At 42.7% G+C, this 23,784-nt stretch overlaps 1 protein-coding gene across 1 annotated transcript in view; it reads left to right on the plus strand.

Annotated features, from left to right (window-relative positions):
- LOC138760431 (ALK tyrosine kinase receptor-like) overlaps nt 1–23,784 on the plus strand; it is a 489,739-nt gene that overhangs the window by 12,415 nt on the left and 453,540 nt on the right. Inside the window, exons 2-3 of the mRNA XM_069931014.1 lie at nt 8,553–8,647; nt 21,402–21,536. Coding sequence (XP_069787115.1) covers nt 8,553–8,647; nt 21,402–21,536 — 230 coding nt within the window. The remainder of the gene's footprint in view (nt 1–8,552; nt 8,648–21,401; nt 21,537–23,784) is intronic.

Raw genomic sequence — 23,784 nt, forward strand, 5'->3', positions numbered from 1 at the left:
CTTAAAAAGTTGCTTTTAATTATCTTTAAACATGAAAATAGAATCACACTTTAACTTATCACTATTGACTTAACTTAACTTAACCCCCTTCTAAATCTAAACGAACATGTATGTAATGTGTGTGTAAGTTCAGAAAAGTTCTTTGGTTCACAGTCCAATCTCACCTCTCATACCTCCAAGTTCATTGGTTGCAGGCAATTCTTATACTGTGCACAGAATTTAACATGTATCAAGTTCACCAGGTTTTGGTGCTCCAAAGGTCAATGGTTACTGCTCAGGAAGGTTCTTGTTGGTTTTCAGAGAGAGATTTGTTGTTCCAGGACATCCAAAACTAACGTACTTCCATCAGTCACCTCAGTGTCTTGCTGATGAAACTTGCCCCTTTCAGAGTTCTGCAGATGATAACCTTTCTTTCAGGTCACCACTGAGTTCCTTTTTCTTTTCCTTATTCCAAGTGAAACATTAGACAGCCAGTCCTCTCCTCTTGCATGAACCACAAGGGCTTTGACCAGGCCATCTTACAACTGGGCTTTCCATAAGCTTTCCAACTTGTCCTGTTCCACTTCCAGCTGCTCTCTTGCTGGCTGTAACACTATACAAGTGATCACTCTCTCTCTCTCTCTCTCTCTCTCTCTCTCTCTCTCACTCTCTCTGTTGAAATGCTCGTCTTCAGGGGTGACTCGTTGAGTATAAAAGTTGGAATATAATGTGACTCCTGTTCAACAAATCATTGGTTAGATCAGATAAAGAATATTGGGCAATTCTGGTTGCTGCTCTACAAGAAGGATGTGATAACGATATACTGAGTGCAGAAGAAATTTTCCAAGTTGTTGCCAATGCTCGAAGGTTGTAATTTGAAAAGTGATTGGATGGTCTGTGTTTTGTCCATTGGAATATAGGAGGCGAAATATGTAGAATAACTTGCTAGTGGAGGTAGTAAGAGACAGACATAATTACAACTTTGAAGAGGCATTTGGACAGTATCTTGGATGGGGAAGATGTAGAGGATGCGGCCTAATGCAGGAAAATGGGATTAGTATCAAGGGACGTTATTGTCAGCATGGATTAGATGAGCTACAAGGGCCCATTTCTGTGTTCAATAATTCTAGGTACGATGTGCATATCATAAACTCCATGGTGTCACACAAACTGAGATAAAGCGAAAGTGACATGCTAACGTAAAGCAGCTTTTTCTCAACCATTGTCTGACGCACTCTCACTTCCCTTTCACCAGGAGTCACATATATTCTCTGGTTTGTAGCTCACCTACCCTCAGCGGAAATGACCTGCCTATTTTGACTTTGTCTCTGTCCCTCAACATTTTTAATACCTCTATCAAATCTTCCTTCATTCTTCTATGCTCAGTTCCTGAAGTCCAGGCAACATCCTTCTCTGCACTCTTTTCAATATTATTGATATATTTTCTGTAGTTAGGGGACCAAAACTGCACATTAAACTCCAAATTTGGCCTCCCCAATGTCTTATACAACTTTTCCATAACATCTCAACTCCTGTACTTAATACTATGGTTGGCATAGGCCAGAACAGTTGGCATAGTGGTTGGCGCAATGCCTTTACAGCGTTGGACTGGGGTTCGAATCCCATGTGGTCTGTAAGGAGTTTGTACATTCTCTCCGTGTCTGCGTGGGTTTTCTCCAGACACCAGTTTCCTCACACCATTCAAAATGTACCGGGGATGTAGGTTAATTGGGGTAAATTGAGCGGCACGGGCTCATGGGCTGAAATGGCCTGTTACCATGCTGTATGTGTAAGTTTAATTTTTTTTTTAATTTTAAAAATTTAAATTTATACCAGAAACTCTCTTTGCACCCCCATCTCCCTGTGATGCCATTTCCAGGGAACTCTCTCTCCTACCACACTCCTTAGTGCCCTACCATTTACCATGTATGTCCTTTCTTGGTTTGTCCTTCCAAAATGCCACACGTAACATCTGGCTGCATTAAATTCCATCTGCCAGTTTTTAGCCAATTATTTTCCAGCTAGCAAGCTATCTAACTTTGAATATCTTCCTTGCTGTCCACAATGTCGCTAATCTTTGTGTCATCTGTGAAGTTGCTGATCCAATTTATCACATTATCATCCAGATCATTGATGTAGATGAAAAGAACAATGGTCTTTGCATCATTACTTCCATTTGACTTAACAGCATTGGCCTACCAACATTGCAAGAATAGAATCACTCCAAAAACCTTCAAAACATATTTATAAATGTAATCATGTCCCATTCTATAGCAGTCATCTAATTATCCATGTATTCCTTTTGAGAAGGATCTCTACATTGCTATCCCAATCACCAGACTTAATCCTCCAGTAGCATCTTCTGGTACTCTGACACCCAGCTTTGGCTTTGACCTGCAAGGATCCTTGTTCTATAGTTATGAAATTAAGAGGCCTTTATCATCATTACCTTCCTAACACCTGCTTGTTTCAGCTGACGTCCTCCTGATTTCAAAATGTGAAAGCATGGGGGTGAGATTGTCATGTGGGAAGACACCAAAGTGTGAGCCTCAACAAGCATGCCCAATGACCTTATTTTGGCTCCTGCTCTGTTCACCTGGCCCAGGAACAAGAAGGGAAGTGTGTTAGAATTGCATACAATGTGACATGGTTTGAAAAGGCCTCTGAGGCCTTTATCAATGGTAAGTTTGTGAAGAGGATCACATGAATATTAGATGTGATAGAGAGTGTTAGTTGTTGATATTTGTGAATATAGTGTAAGATTTTTAAAAAATGACATAAATCTAACTGAGCCTGGCCATTCAAATGATGCCATTGAACTGCTTGTAACATTGCACGATATTCAGGGGCCATTAGGAGGTGCAGTTCAGTTTTAAGGAGCACAACTTACAGATTTTTTTTTAGTCATGCAACACAGTTACAAGCCCTTTTGGCCCTCGAGACTGTGCCACCCTATTTCACCCAATTGACTTAAAACAACCCCTCCCCGGTACATTTTTTTTGAAAGGTGAAAGGAAACGTAGCCCCCAGAGGAAACACATGCAGACACGGGGAGAATATATGAACTCCTTACAGAGAGTGCAGAATTTGAAGCCCAGTCCCAAAATCGCGCTATCTGCTATGCTAACTGTGCCACCCCGAGTATGTCTACTTGGAGTATTGTGCTCTTTCCTGGTCACCCAGCTAAAGGAAAGATATCATTAAGCTGAAAAGGGTACCAAAAGATTCACAAGAATGTTGCTGGGAAGTAAGTGGCAGTTTAGACTAGGACTTTTCACTCTGAATCATAGGCCGTGGATGGGAGATCTAATAACGTTTTATAAAACCAGCAGGGGCACAGTCACAGTCATTTCCCAGAGAATGGGTATCTAAAACTAAGGGGTCTAGATTTAAGATGAGCGGAGTATGTGGGAAGAGCTGCCAGAGGAAGAGATAGAAGCAGGGACAAAATTGTAACATTTAAAAGACATTTAGAGCGGTGCATGGACTGGAAAGGGACAGAGGGTTTATGCAACAAATTCAGGCAAATGGGATTAGTTTCATTGACATGCACAAATTAGGCTGATGGGACTATTTTTGTGTATGACTCTATGACTTTAACTGGAGTTAACCATTCATGGTATTGCCACCCTCTTGATAAATCTAACCTGTCAGTGGAACTTTTAGCAGTGTCTCAAAGATGTGGTCTTGGAAACATACAGTTTAAACAAGCTGCCTATTCAACTGGTGGAGATTAATCGTGCAGTATAATCCCCAGGTCCCTTTTCAACAAAAGTGAACCACTTTGTCTGTTTTGACTTCATTTCTTGAAAATAATCTATGGTTCATTCCTCTTCTATGTATTGAACGACAGAAAAGGGTATGATAATCATGTAGTAGCATCATCTCAGCCCTCACCTGCATATCCTCCATTACCCGAACATCTACCCTGGCCCCCTCCTCCCATATGCACAACAAGGGCAGGATTCTCCTTGTCCTCACAGACCAGCCCATTAGCCTCTGTATCCAACATACCTTCCTCCACCATTTCTGCCACCTACTACTCGATCCTACCACCAGACATGTCTAGCTCTCTCCTCCACCACCACTTTCCACAGAGACCACTTACTTTGTTACTCCCTCATCCACTACTCCCTTCACAATTGTCACCACCTTGGCACCTTGACCTGTGAACGCTGGAAGTGCTACATGTGCCCGCACCTCCTCCTTCGCCAACATTCCAGGCCCCAAATAGTCCTTCCAAATTAAGTAACACTTCACTTGTGAATCTGCAGGGTGACATCTACTGTATCCAGTGCTCCTGTTGTAGTCTCCTCTACAGTGGAGAGGCTGGATGCAGATTGCTTCATTCAGCACCTCTGTTCTGTTCGCTGCAAAAGTATGGATCTCCCAGTGGCCGCCTATTTTAATTCTCTGCCCCATGCCATCAAGAATGTCCATGTCTCATTGGAGGAACAACACCTTATATTCCATCTGGGCACTTCCAACCAGATGGTATTAATATCAACTTCTCAGGTTTCCGTTAGCACACCACTCCACCATCTCTCCCCTTACCCAATCCCTTTTTCTCCTTTCCTCCAGCTCTCTCTCTCTCTCTCTCTCTCTCTCTCTCTCTCTCTCTCTCTCTCTCTCTCTCTCTCATTCCCTTTCCCTCTGTCTCCTTACTTCCAGCTCTGCATTTAAAGAGGCATCCCCTTCCTCAATCAATTCTCACCTTTCCTCTCCTGTCCTGTTCATATCCACCTTTTGCCTTTGGTGTCTGCACCTCCCCCTGACCTTCCTTCCCTTCTCCCCAGCCTTTTCAATCAGGCACCTGCCCCCTTTTTGCTCATTCCTTAAAGAAGGACTGAGGGCCAAACATTGGTTATATATCTTTACCTAATGTGGATGCGACAGGACCTGCTGAGTTGTGTTTTTACTTCAATCACAGTATCTGCAGACTTTCTTGTTTCACTGAATGACCAAGGATTACAGTTCCTTCAATTTAGATTTTGTTTCCAGATTCAACTTTATTTGCTTTGAATCTCTTATTGGCATAATGACAATGAAATGCAATTAGCATCTAACCAGAAATACAATAGTGGTATTTACAAGTAATTGTGAATAAAATCAAGTGTTCCTGCAAACAAACAGGTATAAAAGTACCAACAATGCAATATGGGTGCAATACTGCTCAGCACTGTGATGTAAGGTTCAGCAGGGCCACAGCCTCAGGAAAGAAGTTCTTCCTGAGCATGCTGGTTCGGGAGCAGAGGCTCCTGTAGCGCCTAAGGGATGGAAGGAGAGTAAAAAGTCCATAGTTGAGGTGAGATGCATCCTTGATAATGCTTTTCACCCTGCCCAGGCAGCGTTTCTGATAGATGTTCTCAATGGTGGGAAATTGGGTGCCGATAATCCCAAAGATGAGGGTGTTGACCCACGAGGAGAGACTAAATTGCCTGGGATTATACTCACTTGAATTCTGAAGAATGAGAAGAGATTTTATAGAAACATATCAAATTATGAAAGGTATAGATAAGATAGAGGTAGGAAAATTGTTTTCACTGGTAGGTGAGACCAGAACTAGGGGACACAGCCTCAAAATTCAGGGGAGTAGATTTAAAACAGAGATGAGGGAAAACAGTTTTTTCCGAAAGAGTAGTGAATCTGTGGAATTTTCTGCCCAGGGAAACAGCTGAGGTCACTTTATTAAACATATTTAAGATTGTTAGATAGATTTTTACATAAAAAAGGAATTAAGGGATATGGGGAAAAAGCAAGTAGGTGGAATTGAGACAATATCAAATCAGCCATGATTTGTCTGCATTTATTTCCAACCGCATTTTTCAGCCCACTTTACCAACTGGTCCAGATCCCTCTGCAACCTTTGAAAACCTTCTTTGCTGTCCATAACACCTCCGATCTTAGTGCCATGTGCAAACTTACTAATCCAATTTACCACATTCTGGATGACCAACCACAATTATCCCAGTACCGATCCCTGAGGCACACCACTAGTTAACAGACCTCCAATCGATAAGCAATCATCCACCACTACTCTCTGGCTTCTCCCATCTGTATTGGTGCAGGCAAACATTAGAAAGCAAAGTAAATGTTAAAATAATTTTAGCATTGATAAATCCAATATGATATGGAGAAAATAAGCAACTGAATAAGGGAGAAGAGCACAAGAATGTGGGAATACTGTTGAACCAACCATTAAAAACACCATTGCCACTGAGTGAAGCAACTACCAAAGTCACCAAAAGACTTCAGTTACTTCTGGAGATATAGAATTCAAAAGCAGTGAAGTTCTTTAAGAAAGAATTAGGGCACGGTTCAAGCCACAAATTCTGCGCAGAGTTCTGAGTGGTGGAAAACAAGGGACCTCACTGGACTGCTCAGGCTGGCCCACCTCCAACCTGGTAACTCCTCCCTGTAGTTTTACAATAAAGGCTGAGAGCCCAAGTCTCCTCCCTCAATTCCAGCCTTGGGTCCATGCCAGAAGCTGAAGGTTTCAGGACATAAAAGCCTTTGACCACATGTCTGCGTGTGGTTATTGATCGTGCTACATTCTGATTGTCCATAATAAAAATGAATTAGAACCATTGGACAAAGAGCAAAAGAAGATTGATAAGAGTGTATTAAAACTGAGTCTAAATCATGAAGGAAAATTGAGCTGTTTAGGACATTTTGAAAAGTAGGATGGTGTAATGGCGGTCCTTAAAATTATGAATGAACTGGACAGATGAAAAGTGGAAAGAATGAATCCAAAACCATGACAACAAATAGAATATTGTATATAAATTCAAATTTACTGAAGAAATTGAAATGAGAAACTTCACTGAGGAGATGGTTAGAGTGTGGAATTACAGCAAGATGTTGTTTTACAAGATAACTAGGATGCTTTGAAGATAAAAATTAGATTAGTGAATTACAGAGTAAAAAGGTGAACAGAAAGGCTGAGGTGAGATGGGTGGAATGGAAGTATATTGATTCGTGTAGAGTATGTTCGTTTGTACATTGGCACAAGACGTATCTGCTTTTGTGCTCCATATTCCATGTGATATTCCAACCATGATCATTTGCAATAAATCTAGAATGAAAGGAAGGTGGAAAAACCAAAATTCTGGAGGGATTCAGTGGGTCAAGCAGCATCCGTGAATACAAAGGGATAGTTGAGGTCCTGCATCAAGACTGGGAGCATAGAAGGAAGTTGGCCAATATAAAGAGGAACTCTACCATTTGGGAGAATGAGGGGAAGAAGGAGTCAGGTGGGGGAGGAGAGAGGGAAAGTAGAGACAAACAGATGGGTGATGTGGAATCAGATCAGGGATGGATGATGGGCAGATGGAACCTAATAGGGGAGGGTTAGGATAGGTAGGCCAAGTGAGAAGAAATCCAAGTTGATAGGTGTGTGAGTGATAGGCAAATGGAAGGCAGTAATGGCGAGGGAGGGGAAGGAAAAGGAGATCAAAGGGAGAAGAATCTAGGTGGAATCTAGGTGAGTAAGAAAGGGACACAGGGCATCTTAGACACCTGAAAATGGATAAAATGACAGGTATTTGACTGTGTCTGAAAACAGGTAGTCAAAGGATGGTGGGCATGCTCTGTGGTTCTGCTCACATGGTTTTGAAGAGATTAATTCCCAACAATACAGTGAAAAAGACCATTGCAATAGTGCTAAAAGCTGAGTTGTTCATAGCAGCACATGCTAGGAGGTAAAAAGAGATTTGCTGGTTGCTGTGACAAATGGCTATCTAATTTACCGAACCCTTGGGGCCTTGCTATGTCAGGACATATAACTATTTGCCTTCATAGAGCTCCTGGAGGCTGGAGACTGTCCCTACAATGCAGTTATGGTTTGAAGCAAACCCTAATACCCAATTTCCTTGGAAGTCTGGTGAAACTCAGCTTGAACCCATAAATTGGTGCTGGAGCTATATGGATTCTCACTGTGGTATCATTTACAAAATTTTGAAGATGCTTCTGGAAATTAATATTGCTCTATAAAAGGAAATTAACTTTCTTTTCTAATCTTCCTAATGTATCATAAAGCAGAGCCCATGGATACAAAGTATTGGCATCAATGTAATTCAAGAGATAAGAAAATGGAATAAGTAGATGGAGCTGGGATCAATTGGGCAACGATTGGTGGTTTCATCCAAATGGCCTTTGCATGTTGTCTTATTTGTAAGATGATAAATTTTGGATTGCTCTCCAGCTGCTTTTTGTGGTAAATTATGATTAATATTGCAAGAAGGCAAAATAAAGATTCTGTTCAAGCAAATAAAATGTTGTAATATTCGTAATGCATTTTAGAACCTGGATTTTATGTGAATCATTGGATGATTCCTATTTTGTTTTAACAAATGCCGTTTTATTTTGTTCATTTAACTTTTCTTCTTATTTTGTCTTTAGCTGGTCTTCATGATCAATGAAGACTGGAGGTTTTGGCCTGAGGCAATGTAGATGTTGCCAAAATGCCAATCCTCAAGTGGTTCTCTCTCTTTACACAAAAATGTCATGACAGTAATCTTTGAAGATAGTGACCTGAGATTTCACTTTCATCTCGATAATTGTTGCTTTCACAGGTTCTGGTTACAGCTGAACACTGTGTGGATTGAAGAGTCAAGTGCAGTCATTGCACTGGATAATGTGACTCTCAGCCTTGACTGCTATTTGACAAGTGAGTATAATGAACATCTTTTTTTTTTCTGTTAAATAATACTGGATTCTTTAACAGTGTCAAAGTATAACCTTGATGGATAAATATAGAAAGAGCTTCAGCCTTTGGCATTTCATAGTATTATCTCTCAATTCTGGATAATTACAATTGTATTGATCAAGGGTCTTCTGCAGTTAGCATTTTAAAAGTGTGTTTGATGGTAGATTTTGCAGCTACGGAGAATTAAGAGGCGTCAAGGGATGAAGCAGTGCGTTAGAGCAATATCTCTTGGTCTAGCTTTGCTAAATGTGATTGGGTTTGTACTGTTGGTTCAAAATGTCCTTTATACATAGAAGTGAGGAGGTTGCATAACAGCTGACTACTTCAGCTGGAAACTCACCCTCATTAAGCACAATTTGGCAGTCTGTTTGGAGAGAAATATTGAAATAAAATTTACCCCTTCGAAGTTGCAACCCAGGCAATTTAGTCTCTCCTCTTGGGTCAACACCCTCATCTCTGGGCAAGAGTATTTTGTATTTTAGGCTTTTGAACTGATTTCATGTACCAATAATTTGATAATTTTGAGTATTAACAGTCAATGAAAATAAATATTGTTAACAATGCAAAAGAAAGCACAGTCAAAATTTAAGGATGTTGGTTGTATGTGTCTGTTAAGCATGATGGGAGTATTAAAAATGAAATTCATGCAATAAGTGATGGTGTTATGGGGTAAATAACAAAAAGCTATCTGACATTTGAAACAAGTAATCTATAGTCATTTTTATGGAGAGGCCCCACTTTGAGGCCAGCTCCATAGGAGGACTTACCTTTATATTGAAGAAGCCTAAAAGGCTGCTGCAGCATCATTTATATGAAGAGCAGCACCTCATTGCATCTTCCGGTGCTGATGGAGGCGGGAGCAACTGATGCTGTAGCGCTCGAGCAATGGCTGTCTTTGTTACCCATAATCCCTCATGCAGCTGGAACTTCTCTGGGAAACGCAGAGCGGATCCAGCTGCATGGAGGATTATGGGTAACAAAGATGGCCATTGATCCTTCTTCTGCTCAGCGCTGCCGCTCCAGCACACCGAGGGACTCCATCCTCCAGTACTTATGCGGTGTTACTGCTACAAGGTGCTGAGGAGTGGACATGGAGAAGCAGAGCCGGGGAGTCCAATGGATAAAAGAGGGGAGCAAAGAGCAAGGCTTGGTGTGCTTGAGGGGCAGTAGAGCTGGAGCAAGGAGCCTCAGGTTTTACAGTAGGAATCTCCTTTTGTTTTAATGTGATATGAATGACTGGGTCTTGGTGCAGGCTGATGGCATCATCGTGATGTCATCATCCTGCCCCTAGCCAGCCACTTGCAGTGGCAGCACATTTATGAACCAAGGTGGAGCGGTCCGCTTCACCTCTGCGACCAGGCTGAGGAGGGATCGGAGTCAGCATCTTGGAGGCGCCTGCTGAGCATTTATGGCTATCAAGGTGGGGAATATCCGCCTTGACAACAGAATTTTTTTCCTCTGTGAAAGAGCCTTATGAGCACTCAACCATTTTACAATGGAGACCTGATTTGGTGTAGCAGTTAGCGCAATGCCTTTACAGCGCCAGTGATTGGGATGGATTGGGGTTAGAATCCTGCGCTGTCTATAAGGAGTTTATACATTCTCCGCGTGTTTGCGTGGGTTTTCTCCGGGTGCTTTGGTTTCCTCCTACTGTTCAAAACGTAATGGGGGTGTTAGTTAATGGGGTGTAAATTGGGGAGCACTGGTTCATGGGCCAAAATGTTATCTGCTGTATGTCTAAATTTAAAACTTAAATTTTAATCGTGATTAAAAGCCTATTTTGACTGCCTTAACATGTAATAGCTTTTTCAAAATTATATTCCTGGTTTTGTAATTGTAGCCTGATAAGCTCAGTAAGTAGTGTATAATAGGAAAGCATTGATATCCATTATGCCGTAAACAATTTCAAATCAATCCTGTTTAATAAAAATAAAACATTCAAATTGACACGAATATGAATCATGTAAAACAATTTATTGGATCACATTGAAGATATCACATGACTATGAATTTATCCCAATGTGCAGAAGCTGTTTATTTTGATCTTCACTAGATATGTTTATTAAGCCTCCTGAGCCAAATGCCCCTTGATATGTTGTACTTCTTTAACATCACCCTGGTAACTTAAAATAGCACTAATAAGCCACTTTTAGGTGGCCACAATACCTGAGTGTAAAGCCGCCTATTGTACTCCTATGCGGCCGTCCGGTGGCCACCTGAAAGTGGCTTATTAGTGATACCTAGCTACCTCCTGTAGGTATAATATCCTGCTCCGAGAATCCCCCGTTGCACCTAAAAGCAGCTCAGGCAAAGCTGCTAGCATCTTTCAGGTGCCTAGCAAGGGACGGGCTGATGACAGTCAGCTGGCGACCCAATTCCCCGCTGCCTGATAGCCCCCCCGGCGTGGGACTATGAGGCTGGTGTGGCCGGCAGCGGACTACGGGGCTGGGGCAGCCGGCAGGGGCTACGGGGCTGTGGAGGCCATAGTATTGAGATTTCTCATCCTGCCCTGAGAAGTTGTTTGAGTTGTTGTAAATTGTTTCCACCTTCGAGGTGCAGGTGCTTTGCAGCTGAGTAAGGTGCTCCAGCAGTGGAAAAGAACCTGATGTGGTAGTATTGCTACTCCTGTTTTTTCATTGTCGTTTGAGGTAGTGAGATGGTGCTGAATTACCAACCAAGGACCAAAATGGTTTATGATACTTCTTACGAAAATCCGGACTGCTTGGGGATTGGGTTGGTCCTGATTTTCTGGATTCTTGGCCAGTAATTTTAAAATTCAAATTTAAGGAGGAATAAAGAAGAGATGAACAGTGAATTGTGACAGTTTATTCATCAGCAAATACAGCGTGGTTCATTTATCAAAATGAACATTTGAAAGAAAAATAAAGTGGTCACTTGTTGCCATTGTGCATCTGTAGTGCTTACGCACGCACACAATATCCCGCTAAATTTAAAAGGTGAGAGCTTTTCATAAGTCCGGATTCTCGGGGATGGCAGCCCCAGCCCCGCAGTCCCCCGCCGGCTGCCCCAGCCCCGCAGTCCACTGCTGGCCGCCCCAGCCCTGCAGTCCCACGCTGAGGGCTGTCAGGCAGTGAGAAGGGGGTGTCAGGCAGCTGCCCCTGCCCGGACTCAGGACCCGGCGTTTGCTCTGCGGCCCCTCTCCCTGCTTCAGACCTTTCAGGTGGCAGAACACCTCCTTCAGCACTGCTGCCTGAACGTCCCTTCGCAGGCACCCACAGCCTGCTCCAGAGCCGCATTCTCTAGGCGATTCCACCTGAAAGTGGCTATAGTGAAACGCCTAAATATGCCTTCTCTGCTTTATTCCTGAAATGTAGGTCCATTTTTGCACATAATTCCAGACAGCCTTTATGAAAGGAACTATAAAATAAATGTGTGAAATTGATGGATCCATGCTCTTAACATGGCCATGGATTCTTGGTGAGGACATGTCCCTAAATATTGCGAGGTCACTTACTAGGGGCTGCTACCATCTCTTTTCACTCTTTCTTCCTCGTTAATTTGACATGGTGCGTGTCCATAATCAACTTTTGGAAGAGTAGGAATTTGGCCAAATAAGTGATAGACTGCTAACCTCTGGAAATGGGGTGCTTAGTGGTTGGTGCAAAATCACCCACCATCTCGCCACTTGCCATCTAGCCCCCATCTTCATTCATTAACACTACTGACTCACAGAGGCCAGGATTCGATCCTCTCCATGGATATTCTCCATGTGGATTTCCCCCAGGGACTTGGGTTTCCTCCCACATCCAAACAAATATGCTGCTTGGTTGCTTGACTGTAGATGGCTGCAGAGTAGACAAGGAGAGAGCTGATGGATATGTGAGATAGTTTAGTTTACAGGGAAAATAAATGGAGGAAGGGAAGTGAGAATTGGCCTTGAGAGCCAAAAGCCTCCTTCGAAGTCCATTAAATCTTGTCGGGTAGCAGAAAACAAAGAGAACACCCTGCCAGAAATTAAGCTGAGAGCATGGCTGGATGTTTCTGAGGAATCATTAGTTTAGTCAGGCACTCACACACACACACAGTTGTACTGGAGAAGATTAAAACATGGGTTAATGATCCGCTGGAATTAGAGCAGGCCACCTCAGCTTGCAGATCTGGTTTGGAGAGGTCTGGTCGGTGGGCTCAGTGCTCCTTGGATTGCTCTCTCATTGTTTTATTTTCCCAGATGGTTTCAATAGAGAGATTTATAGCAGAGAGCCCATCTGCTGCAAGTAATAGCGTTAGAGGCATATAAAAATGAATATTGGCCACGAAGATTCACAACACCAATAAAATAAAACAGAGAATACCATAAAATTACTCCTTTTATTTCTGACTGAAATATTTAATTTCTCAGGTTATTTGGCCTCTCCTTTCAATCTCCTTCAAATCACAACAGGCTCCCTGGCAATGTGGATCTCCATTTCACAAACACCACCTTGACAACGACTGCATGGCAAAACACAAGGAAGTGTTTTCAATGTATCTTTCCCAATAAGGTGACTATCTCATTGAATATTTCTGACTTACAGCAGCCCAAAACATGCTACAGCAGTATTTCTCAGAGGGGTTTATGGCAAAGACAAATATAATTGTAATAATAAACAACTTGTACATAAAAAGAAGGCTGTAAATTTGAGGACAAGAAAGGAAAATTGTCTATAAAGCAAAATAAAAATCCCATCAATGGTCTGGGAAAGGGCTCGAGCTTGCCACCCACCCATCCACCTCCTAGAGGTGGTTTAAAGGTTTGTTTTAGGTGGCCCATGGTAAGTAAAGGAACGCTTCAGGCAATCTGTGAGTGAAGAAACCTTGAGAGCCATTGTACTACCTTTCAGTTGTCAAAATGGGAAAGCTAAATGATTGTGCTGTCCAGAGAATGGTGTTCGGAGTCCAGAGGACCCCAAAAAACAGCAGCTATAGATGTGCACCACAACACAGGGTAACTTAAACAAAAGTAGTTTTTAATTATATTTGAACAAGAAAACAGAATTAAACTTTAACTTATTACTTAACCTACCTAACTACTTAATCCCCCCTATAATACTAAGCACAGGTGTGTCTAATGTATATTTAAGATTAGAAAAGTTCTTTGAATCACAGTCCAATCTCACTGGTTGCAGGCAATTCTTGTACTGTGCACAGAAGTTAGCATTAACAAAGTTCACCAGTGTTTGGTGCTTCACAGGCAAATGGTTACCACTCAGGAGGGTTCTTGCTGGTTTTCAGAGAGTGATTCCTTTTCCAGGACATCCACAACTGATTCCGTCTCAATCAGCCTTGCTGACGAAACTTGCCCCTTGCTGACGAAACTTGCCCCCTTCAGGGTTTCTCCAGATGATCCTCTTTCTTTCAGGTCACCTTTCAGACTGCCAGTCTTCTCCTTTGACCAGGCAGCCTTCCAAAGTTTGCCAGCTTGTCCTTCTGGAACTAATTTCTGTCTCTCCTCTCTCTTTCTCTCTCTCTCTGTTTCACACACTCCCTCTCTGAGAGCAAAACTGTTCTCTTCTGCCTGCAAAGATCACATGCTCTCCCAGGCAAGCTGCTTTCGATACTTTGTTGCCTCTTGCAAAAAAGCACTCTGCAAAAGTCCTGCAAATATTCTGTGTTTTAAAATGTGTGTATGCAATCTGCTCTAACAATCCCCCCCCCCCCCAAACCACCCCTAAATACTCTGTCACAATGGAAACGGGCACTTGAGCACCCACAAAGAATTGCTGGCAAACTCAAGAGGTCAGACAGCATCTATGAGTAGAAATTGTCAGTCAACGTTTCAGTCATGAATTACTTGCTTATCTACTACTTAGCTTAATTAGGATGTTAATGTTTGGATCTTGGTATAAAATTAAAATTTAGTTCAAGACAGGTCAAATTCAATTCATGAATGCACATGGGAATTGTGGGGATAGTTCCTCTTTACTTAACGTGTGAGTGTTTAATGTCATATATGAATATTAGCTAGGAGTCTAACAAAGGTTGCTGTCAGCTGAGCCATGAGTTTGTGGACCAGTGTGTGATTGGTGCTTTTATATTTTCTGCTTGAAATCATTTAATAAAACTTCCAATCATTTGTTCGCACGTGAAGTCATTCCTTGTGACATTGGGAGCAGATACTGGGTACTGCTGGATGCAATGACGTATCTGGCCACCACTTCCCATTATCTCTTCATTTCTGCGCAACAGGGCTTTCCAGGCATCTGAAGATATAGGACCCACAGCTCTTCAACAAGAATCTTCAGATTAATGTCAGAGGAACAGGATAGCTGCTCTTATTTCAGTCTTGCCATTCTTCACTCCAAATTATACAGCACCTTCAGGCATTGTTGCTGTTAATGACCATGCGTCCTTTAAGAGCTGCAGGCATAACATTTATTATCACAGATTATTTTTGTCCAGTGTATTGGTTCCTGTAATTACTCATGTTTGCTCTGCCTTAAGGCTTGCGAGCACAAGGTGCAGATACAAAACCCTTGAAAAGCTCACTTGGGCACATTAGCACAGGTCTTCCATGTGTTTTTATGTGCAATTTGAACTTTTTCCTTTGAACTTGTATTCTCAGAACTGGAGGAGCTGATTAATGATAACCATAGTGGGAGCCTCATTTTAAGCTAATTTGCCAGTGAAAATTAATTAACCCTGATCCTCTTAGCAACTGACAAATGGAAAAATATATATAGAAATGACAAAGAATGATAAAAAACTATATACTATAAATTAGTTTTATATTTATCGTGAAGGGAAAACAAAATAGTAATTCATGAAAATAGAGTGAAAAAGTATCTAGTTAATGAAGGTACTATAAACTAATTCAGATAAACTGATGTGAGTCATGGCTTTTCATATTCAGCAGATTAGAATAAATGAAATACGAATAAAATGTACCATTCTGTATCACTGATGTCCCCCAAATAGACAATCACAAAATTGTGCGAAAAATACAAAACAGCTTTGGGTATCACCTCTGGAAAGATTGAAATGCATCAACATGAACAGAAAGGAAATAGTGCTTGTAATTCAAGATGAAAGTGTTAAATATTTCAGTTTGTTGTCCTGTCAGCCCTGTCAGTACTTCCTTCATTTTGTCAGTGTGCATTCACATACTTGACTACTGTGGAGATTTTGAAATTAATATGATGATATGACATTTTTCAGTTTGCTCCATAAAAGTGCTAATATATAATCTTTATAAGAAATCTGTTGAATAAGATGATAAAGGAATGTCATTTTGGTACCTAAACTGTTCACTGGTAGTAATTTACAGGCAGGCTTTTAGAAATGTTATCTGTGTTTTGTCAGGTATTGCAAGGAAGTGGAAACCTCTACTATTTCCAAATCCTTACATCGCAGCTCTTGCGTAGATACAGTTTGTTAAAATTTACAAATCCAATTCATGATACCCTTTGCCTGGTACCAAAGATGCAATGTTTGCCATGATGCGCTATCAATAACTCAAAAGACTAGAGTTACAGAACTATAGGCTTTTATTTCCCATAGGCTTTCTTGGGGCGGGGTAATGTTGTTGGAGCTTTTATACAGAGTCAAGAGAGAGGAGCCAAGGGTACAGTCACAGGACGAGGTGGAGCCAGATTAATGAATGCACAACAGTTCATCACATTCACCCCTTGACTTTTAAAAATTTTGTCCAGTGGGGTGATGTGGGGCATAAAATCTTACAAAGGTCTTTGAGGTTAAGTCTGTCCGGCAGCCTGGTCTTCTGTTGTGACCGGTGGAGAATCAGTTGCTCTGTTGTAGTTGGGACTGTTGTTTCATCCTGAACCTCCAGCATTGTGTCAAGCTGCTGCTGCCTTCTTGTGTGCCCTCACATGCACGAGGTCCTGGATGGAGTCCATTTCCACACGACCATCCGGATAGATCTCACATGCGTATTGGCGTTTGCATGGAGGAGCTGGACCCTTTCAACCATTGGGGCAGTTTTATGGTCCCCCCGTGTGCTTCTGCAGAAGGTCTGGCCCTGGGAACGTCAACCAGGATGGCAGGGTGGTCCCCTGGGGAAGGAAAAAATTTGTTCATAAGGGGTAGCATTGGTGGCAGTGCATAACAGCGATCTGATTGAGTGGGGCACCTTGGGAAGGACCTCTTGACAGTGAAAGACTGGCAGCCCCTTGGACAAGGGCAAGGAGGATAGCCTTCCACATGGTAACATTCTCCCTCTCCTCCTGGCAGTTCCCTCAGGGCTTTTAACTAGTGGTCCTGCTGGTGGCAATACCTCTGGCCAGCAGGCATTGATGCAGCTCATCGCTCATGAACGACGACTCCCAGTCACTGAGGACATATGGCGGGTACCCAAATAGGGTGAACAAGTTGTGCAGTACCCTGATGACTGTAGTGGTGGCCATGTCTGGGCAGGGGATGACAAAGGGGAAACATGAATACTCATCGATGACCATGAGGAAATATACATTGCGGTTGGTGGAGGGGGAGAGGGCCCTTGAAATCCATACTCAGGTGTTCAAAAAACCGTGTGGCTTTCACCAGGTGCACCCTATCTGGTTGGTAGAACTGCACTCCATGCAGACCCGATTTGCACTCCACGCAGACCCAGCAGTCCCTGATCATGTCTCTGACCTCCCCGATGGAGTATGGCGAATTACAAGATTTGGTAAAATGGAAAAAATCACATGAACCCGGGGTGGCAGAGATCATTGTGGTGGGTTTTGAGGTGGTCTATTTGGGCATTGGCAGATGTCCTTCGGGTCAGGGCATCTGGGGGCTTGTTGAGCTTCCCCAGCTGGTACAGGATATCATAGTTATTGGTGCACAGTTCAATCCTCCACCTCAAAATTTTATCAATCTTTATCTTGCCCCATGAATGCCTCGCCTATTGGTCCTTGAGCAGGGTAAAATGTCTGCCGGTCATGTAATGCCTCCAGTGCCACACCGCCTCAACTATTGCCTGAGTCTCCCTATCGATGGAGGAATATCAGATTTCAGGGTCCTGAAGGGTACGGGAGTAGAAGGCCATGGGCTGACCTGCCTGGTTCAGGGTGGCGGCCAAGGCAAAATCAGATGCATCACTCTTAACCTGAATCGGGGCAGATTCATCCACGGCATATGTTACAGCTTTAGTGATGTCTTCCTTTATATGACTGAAGGCTACCCAGGCCTCTCTTGTCAGGAGGAAAGATGCAGACTTGATAAGGGGGCGGGCTTTATCTGCACAATTAGGCACTCACTGAGCGTAGTAGGAAAAGAACCCCGGGTACCTTTTCAGGGCCTTGAGGCTGTGAGGAAGGGAAAGCTCTAGCAGGGGGCGCATGCGGTCTGGATCAGGCCAATTACTCCATTCTCCACAACACAGCCAAGGATCGCCAGGTGGGTAGTGCAGAAAACACATTTATCCCTGTTGTAGGTGAGGTTTAGGGTTTGGAAGTTGTGAAGAATTTCTGGAGGTTGGCGTCATGATCTTGCAGGTCATGGGTACAGATCATGATGTTCCCCACACAGGTCATTTTGGTCCACCATCCAGTCCGTCTCCTGCTGGAACACCAAAGGTGACCCTAAGGAAATGTTAGAGGCGGCCATCTGCCATGAAGGCGGTATACTGGTGGTCCTCCGAACAGATGGGCATTTCAGGTTGATCATGGAAAACACATGTCACCGCAATGCGAGGGAGGGGTTACGCATCCAGCTGTGTATAGTGGTTAATAGTCTGGCTATAATCAATCACCATTCTTGACCAGCACCACTTGGGCTTTCCAAGGGCTGGCACTGGGCTCAATGATCCCCTCTTTCAGGAGTCACCAGACCTCTGCTTTAATAAATACCCTGTCCCCTGCCTGCTTTTTGTGGTAACTGCCTTATGGTCAGGGAAGAGGTTTGTGAACAGCAGTGGGGGATGGATGTGAAGAGTAGAGAGTCTGTGTGTCAGTTGGGCCAGCTGGGGTTGCGTGGGATTGGTAGGGGGAGCAGGGCGGCATGCTGACAAGCAGCGGGTTGCCAACCATGATGGGGGTGGGGGGGGAGAGGACCATCAAATTGTATCGTAACTCTCTTGAGGTGACACTGAAAGTCCAACCCCAGTAGCATTGGCGCGCAGAGCTGTGGCATGATGAAGAGTTTAAAGTAAGTCGTGCCCCACCTGGTCAGCGTCACAGTGGTATATCTGTGGGTGTCAGTTGAGTGGGGCTTTAAGGCTTGGGTGACTTTATAGCTTACTACCCTTGCTGCACTGTATCAGGGTGGATGAAACTCTCAGTACTCCCACTATCGAAAGGCATCTTGTCACGGTGATCGTTGATTGAGATGTCCTTCATAGTCCGGGAGAGATGATGTGGACTGTTTTAGTCCAGCACCACAGAGGCTAGTGTTGGTTCATAGTCTGGCCCGTGCTGACTCATAGTCTGGGAGCATAATGGTGGTGCCCATGCAGCGACATGGTTATCCCTGGAAGTTGGCGTCTTCCATGTGGCCCATGTGCCGCAACGTGGTCATCCCCAGAAGCTGACGGTGACCAAGATGGCAGCTCCTATGTTGTGCCCGCAGCAGCGCTGGGACTGAAAGATAGCTGCAATTGATATACCTTCATGTAGTGCCCCTTCTTTCTGCACTTCGAGTACATAGTATCTTTTGCTGGGCAGCGTTTTCGGGGATGATTTGGTTGGCCACAAAAGTACCATTTCGGCTGCTCCTGTGAGACTGCGGCTGTGGCGGGCTCACTCATCGAACATGGTAACACGCTGCTGGCCTGTGGACCTGCATCCCAAGGTGGTGGCCCCCCACGTGGACCCCGTGACATTTGCCGAGAATGCTTCCATTTTACGGAGGGTGATCTCCAGCGAATTCACAAGGTCAACTGCCTCTCTTAAGTCCATTTTATTCTGCTCAAGTAGCCTCTAGTGCATGTAGTCCTACCTGACTCCTGTGACATAGGCATCCCAGATTATTTCCTCTGTTATTTAGGTGACCGACATCGACTGGAAGTTGCATGTTCATGCAAGTCCATGCTGGGCATATGCCTCATTGACTTTCTCCCTGTACTTGTTCTTATGTGCATTGCCTCCGTGTACATTGAGCCATCCCTGATCATCAGGAAAACTCGATGTCTGACATAGGAGAAGAGGAGGTGCAGCTTGTTTCCCTCTGTGGCCACAACTTCAGTGGAGTTCTGTAGAAGGACCTCAAAGCAGCGTAGCCAGAGTTCAAAGAGTCTGAGGCTTCTGGAGATTGTGGGTCGATGTCCAGCTTATCAGGCTTCAAGAGTTGTTCTATCATTGGAAAGTAAATATTGTAAATAAAATTGATATGGTATCAATAACTCAAAAGACTAGTTACAGAACAATAGGCTTTTATGTACAATGAACTAGAAGGTGATCCTGTGCTGTGACCCAGGCTTTCTCGGGAAGGGTTATGGTGTTGGGAGTCTTTTTACAGGGTCAAGAGGAGTCACAGAATGGGGTGGAGCCAGATTAATGATTGTACAGCAGTTCACCATAAGCAACAGGGACATGGATAACTTATATTAGGAAAAATGTTATGGCTGAAGGCTACCATCATGGATTAATCAGCCTGAAGTTCACAAGCTGCATCATTTAGTGTCTGAGTCTTATTAGTAGGGTTCTGAGTGGGCTCAGCATTTTGCAAGCAAGGCCAGGAAGAAGCTCTGCTCCATTCATGCTTGTAATTGCAGTCAACCCAATGTGTCTTGGATACAGCAAATTGGTTCTCATCTAACTTTCCTTTATGTTCATTCATGGGATGTGGCATCAATGCCAAGGCGTGTACTTATTTCCCTTCTAAAGGTAACAGTGGGCAGCCTTCTTGATATCTGCTCTTTGAGGGTGTAGTGCCTTTGTAATTGCAACATCCTGACTGACCGAACCTCTGACCATAACCACAAGGGATCATTTGGGGTAATGTTGAGAGCCTCAAGGTCATTCACTGGATCATAGCAAGTGGTGAAAGGAACACATCACCTCAGAACTGCCCATCCACCTGTGTCATTAGCTACCGATCATCCTATCCAACGAAGAATCTAAGGTACTCAAATTCATTGGTTAATTAGACATTGGTCTCATTAACTACTTAGCACCTACAAATGTTGGAGAAGTAAGTCTTGACAAAATGCCTAACAGGAAGAAAAGGGCCTTTATAGGAAGGAAGTTGAAAGAATTTGGTCCAGTAATGGTGACCTTTCACCTGCTCAAGTTGGTAAATTAATTAGAGGGCAAATTAAAGTTATCCTTTTAACATGTACCTGCTCGATGTTTGAAATCATGTGTTTAGCAATTTTAAGCAGTGTTGATGGGTTGTTCTAATTTTCTGAAGAGTTAAACATTTAGGTTAGGGCATTAATCAGGGGGGATCTTTGTGCTAGATGGTTTTTGATTTCTTGAATGTTGTTGGAGCTGCATGTCCTAGCAAAAGAAGAATGTTCTAGAACATTCTGATTGAGTAAACAGACAAGAAAAATAATAATATAAGATGTTTAGAGATTGAAGTCAAGAGAGGGATAAACCTGTTCAATTATATGTTTATTTTGGTAACCACTGAAGGTGATTGTGCCCTGTACAGTATATCAGTAAAGAGGTCCGTACCAAATCATTTGCAGTTATGTGATTTTTGAAGTAAGCATTCAGAACTAATAGAGATAAATTATATTTGTTGTGTTTCAGTTGGATGACTCGTCTTTCCTGTAATTCTCTCAAACCTTGCACATACTTTAATTTGGGTTTTTTTGTCTTTTGTTCAATAGGTAGTGTAAACAACTCATCCAGAAATGATTCTACTCATTCAAGCCTGCAGCTGCTTGGACAAGCCTTTGTGAACAAGACTGTTGTGGCAGCCAGCACGAAGATGCAAGAAGAAACTGGAGCCAGTGGGTCGTCAGGTAAGAACTGCAGAAATTAATCATGGCATTTCAGAGAACAGTTTTTGCAAGAATAAGATGTTCTGTTTTCACTTTCAACAATAATATTTGAGGATTTTGCAACACCTTTTGACTGCAACAAATATTTGCATCTGGGGGACATTTATGTCCTGATGCCATACCCTAATTTAACAATTTTGTATTGAATGAGGTTTGAGAAATATTTTCTAAGGATTTTGTTACAGACATATAATAAAAAAGATGATCAGTAATGTAAACATATATCTAATTGAAGATAGTTGTCTTGGAATGTGATGGTATATGGCAACTTTAGTCAACACCTCGTGTAATTGGAACCTCGATCCATTCTTTCATTCGAAGTTCCCAACTTCTCTGCACCCACACAACTAATCATTGCCCTAAGCTTCAGTTGTCTTGCAGAGATGTCTGCTTCTGGATTTACCTGATGGAACACTTTTCTCCGCAAGAATCATCTTTGTTTGGAAACTCCTTTACTGTTGATAAAACGAAGATAAAATATTTTGTTGGATCTTGGTAGAGACAATGACATATCAAAATTCGGTACATTTTAACTGAATTGTACTACGCTTCTTGGCTATAAATGAAGCAATGCCATACAAAGCATCTTTGCAGTTTTACAAGATATATCTTCTGGACTCTGAAGTTACTTGATTTAATCAAGATATCACGTGTGCCACAATTCATAGGAACGAGAGAGAAGGATTGAAACAATACATTGGTATCTGTATTTGTATGTAACTTTGCTCCATAATCCAAGACATATCTCCTGATCATAATCAGACAAACATTGACACCATAAAAAATGCATTGGGACAAAAGACAGCTAGAGGAATGGACCACCTTGAGAAAAGAGAGAAAATGAGGAGGTGAGAAATTTGGAATGAAATTACAAAGTTTAAATCCACCAGGGAAAGGCCACCATTTATTGCCCATGCCTGATTTCCTGTGAACATCAATTTGTGTGATGAGGGTTCTGTCATTTTATTAATAGGAAAAAGCAATTCCAGGAGAATGATCCGGTCAGAGGTTAATACGAGGCCCTCTGTGCCATGAATATAACTTGCACTTATTGACCCAAACCTGAAAGTTGTCCATCTACATCATACTGCTCATACAAGAAAAGCTTCACTTTCTGAGGAGTTGCAAATGGAATTAACTCTGCAATTAATGTAAACCATTGTGTGTGTGTGTGTGTGTGTGTGTGTGTGTGTGTGTGTGTGTGTGTGTGTGTGTGTGTGTGTGTGTGTGTGTGTGTGTGTGTGTGTGTGTGTGTGTGTGTATCTCTGTTCTCTCTTCACTCGTTTATTTTCTATTTCACTCAGTTTCACTCCAACCCCATCTTCCCTACAGCTCTGCAAGCATCTTTCATCTCCCTTTCATGTTTATTCTCTTTCTCTTCCCCCGGTTGCAATCTGACTTGCAGAATTTTCCCTACATTTCCTGTTTTTGTTTTAATCTGCATTCATTGCTGAGCTTAAGACCAGAAAATTAAGGAACAGATGTAGGCTTTTTGGTCCATTGAGTCCACTCCACCATTCCATCATGAGCTGACCTCCACTCAGTCCCACTCCCCTACCTTCTCCCCATAACCTTTGAACATCAAACCCATTTGACCTTACAATGGAAGGAAGGTCACTGATGAAGTGGCTGAAAAGGGGTGAATCAATAATCCTGCCCTCAGGAACTCCATCAACAATGACCTGCACTGACATTATTACTCTCCAACAAATACAACAATCTGTCTTTGTATAACTTCAAAGATTGGAGATTTTTCCTAATTCCTCTTGACTTCAATTTTGCTTGTAGATTTGTTCGATTGACTTGCACTTTTGTTCCATTGGATTGTCCATTGGGTTAAGTCACTCTTACCTCATGACTGAAATTCAGATTTTTTTGACTAGATTTGGTCCATGGCTCCAGTGGGTTACAGAGGAAATAATGCCACTGCAGTTCCAAATAAGTATCAGTGAGCAGCATATTGGTGATTAAGTAGTGGTTGACAGTACTATCAATGACCTTTCAGTCACTTTGCTTCGGATTAAGAGCAGGCTGACAGGGTGGTAATTAGCTACATTCAAGATGCCTTTTTTTTGGTGGATATAATAATATCTCTGGACGATCTGTCTTCACTACTAGCTAGGGTTTAGTTAGGCTTGTAACCTTTGCTGAATCCAATTCTATCGGTTTACTTAATGTGGAGAGAGGTGAACTGGTTGAACTGCAGCAC

Source organism: Narcine bancroftii, chromosome 4, assembly GCF_036971445.1.
Source record: "Narcine bancroftii isolate sNarBan1 chromosome 4, sNarBan1.hap1, whole genome shotgun sequence".
Taxonomy (NCBI): Eukaryota; Metazoa; Chordata; class Chondrichthyes; order Torpediniformes; family Narcinidae; genus Narcine; species Narcine bancroftii.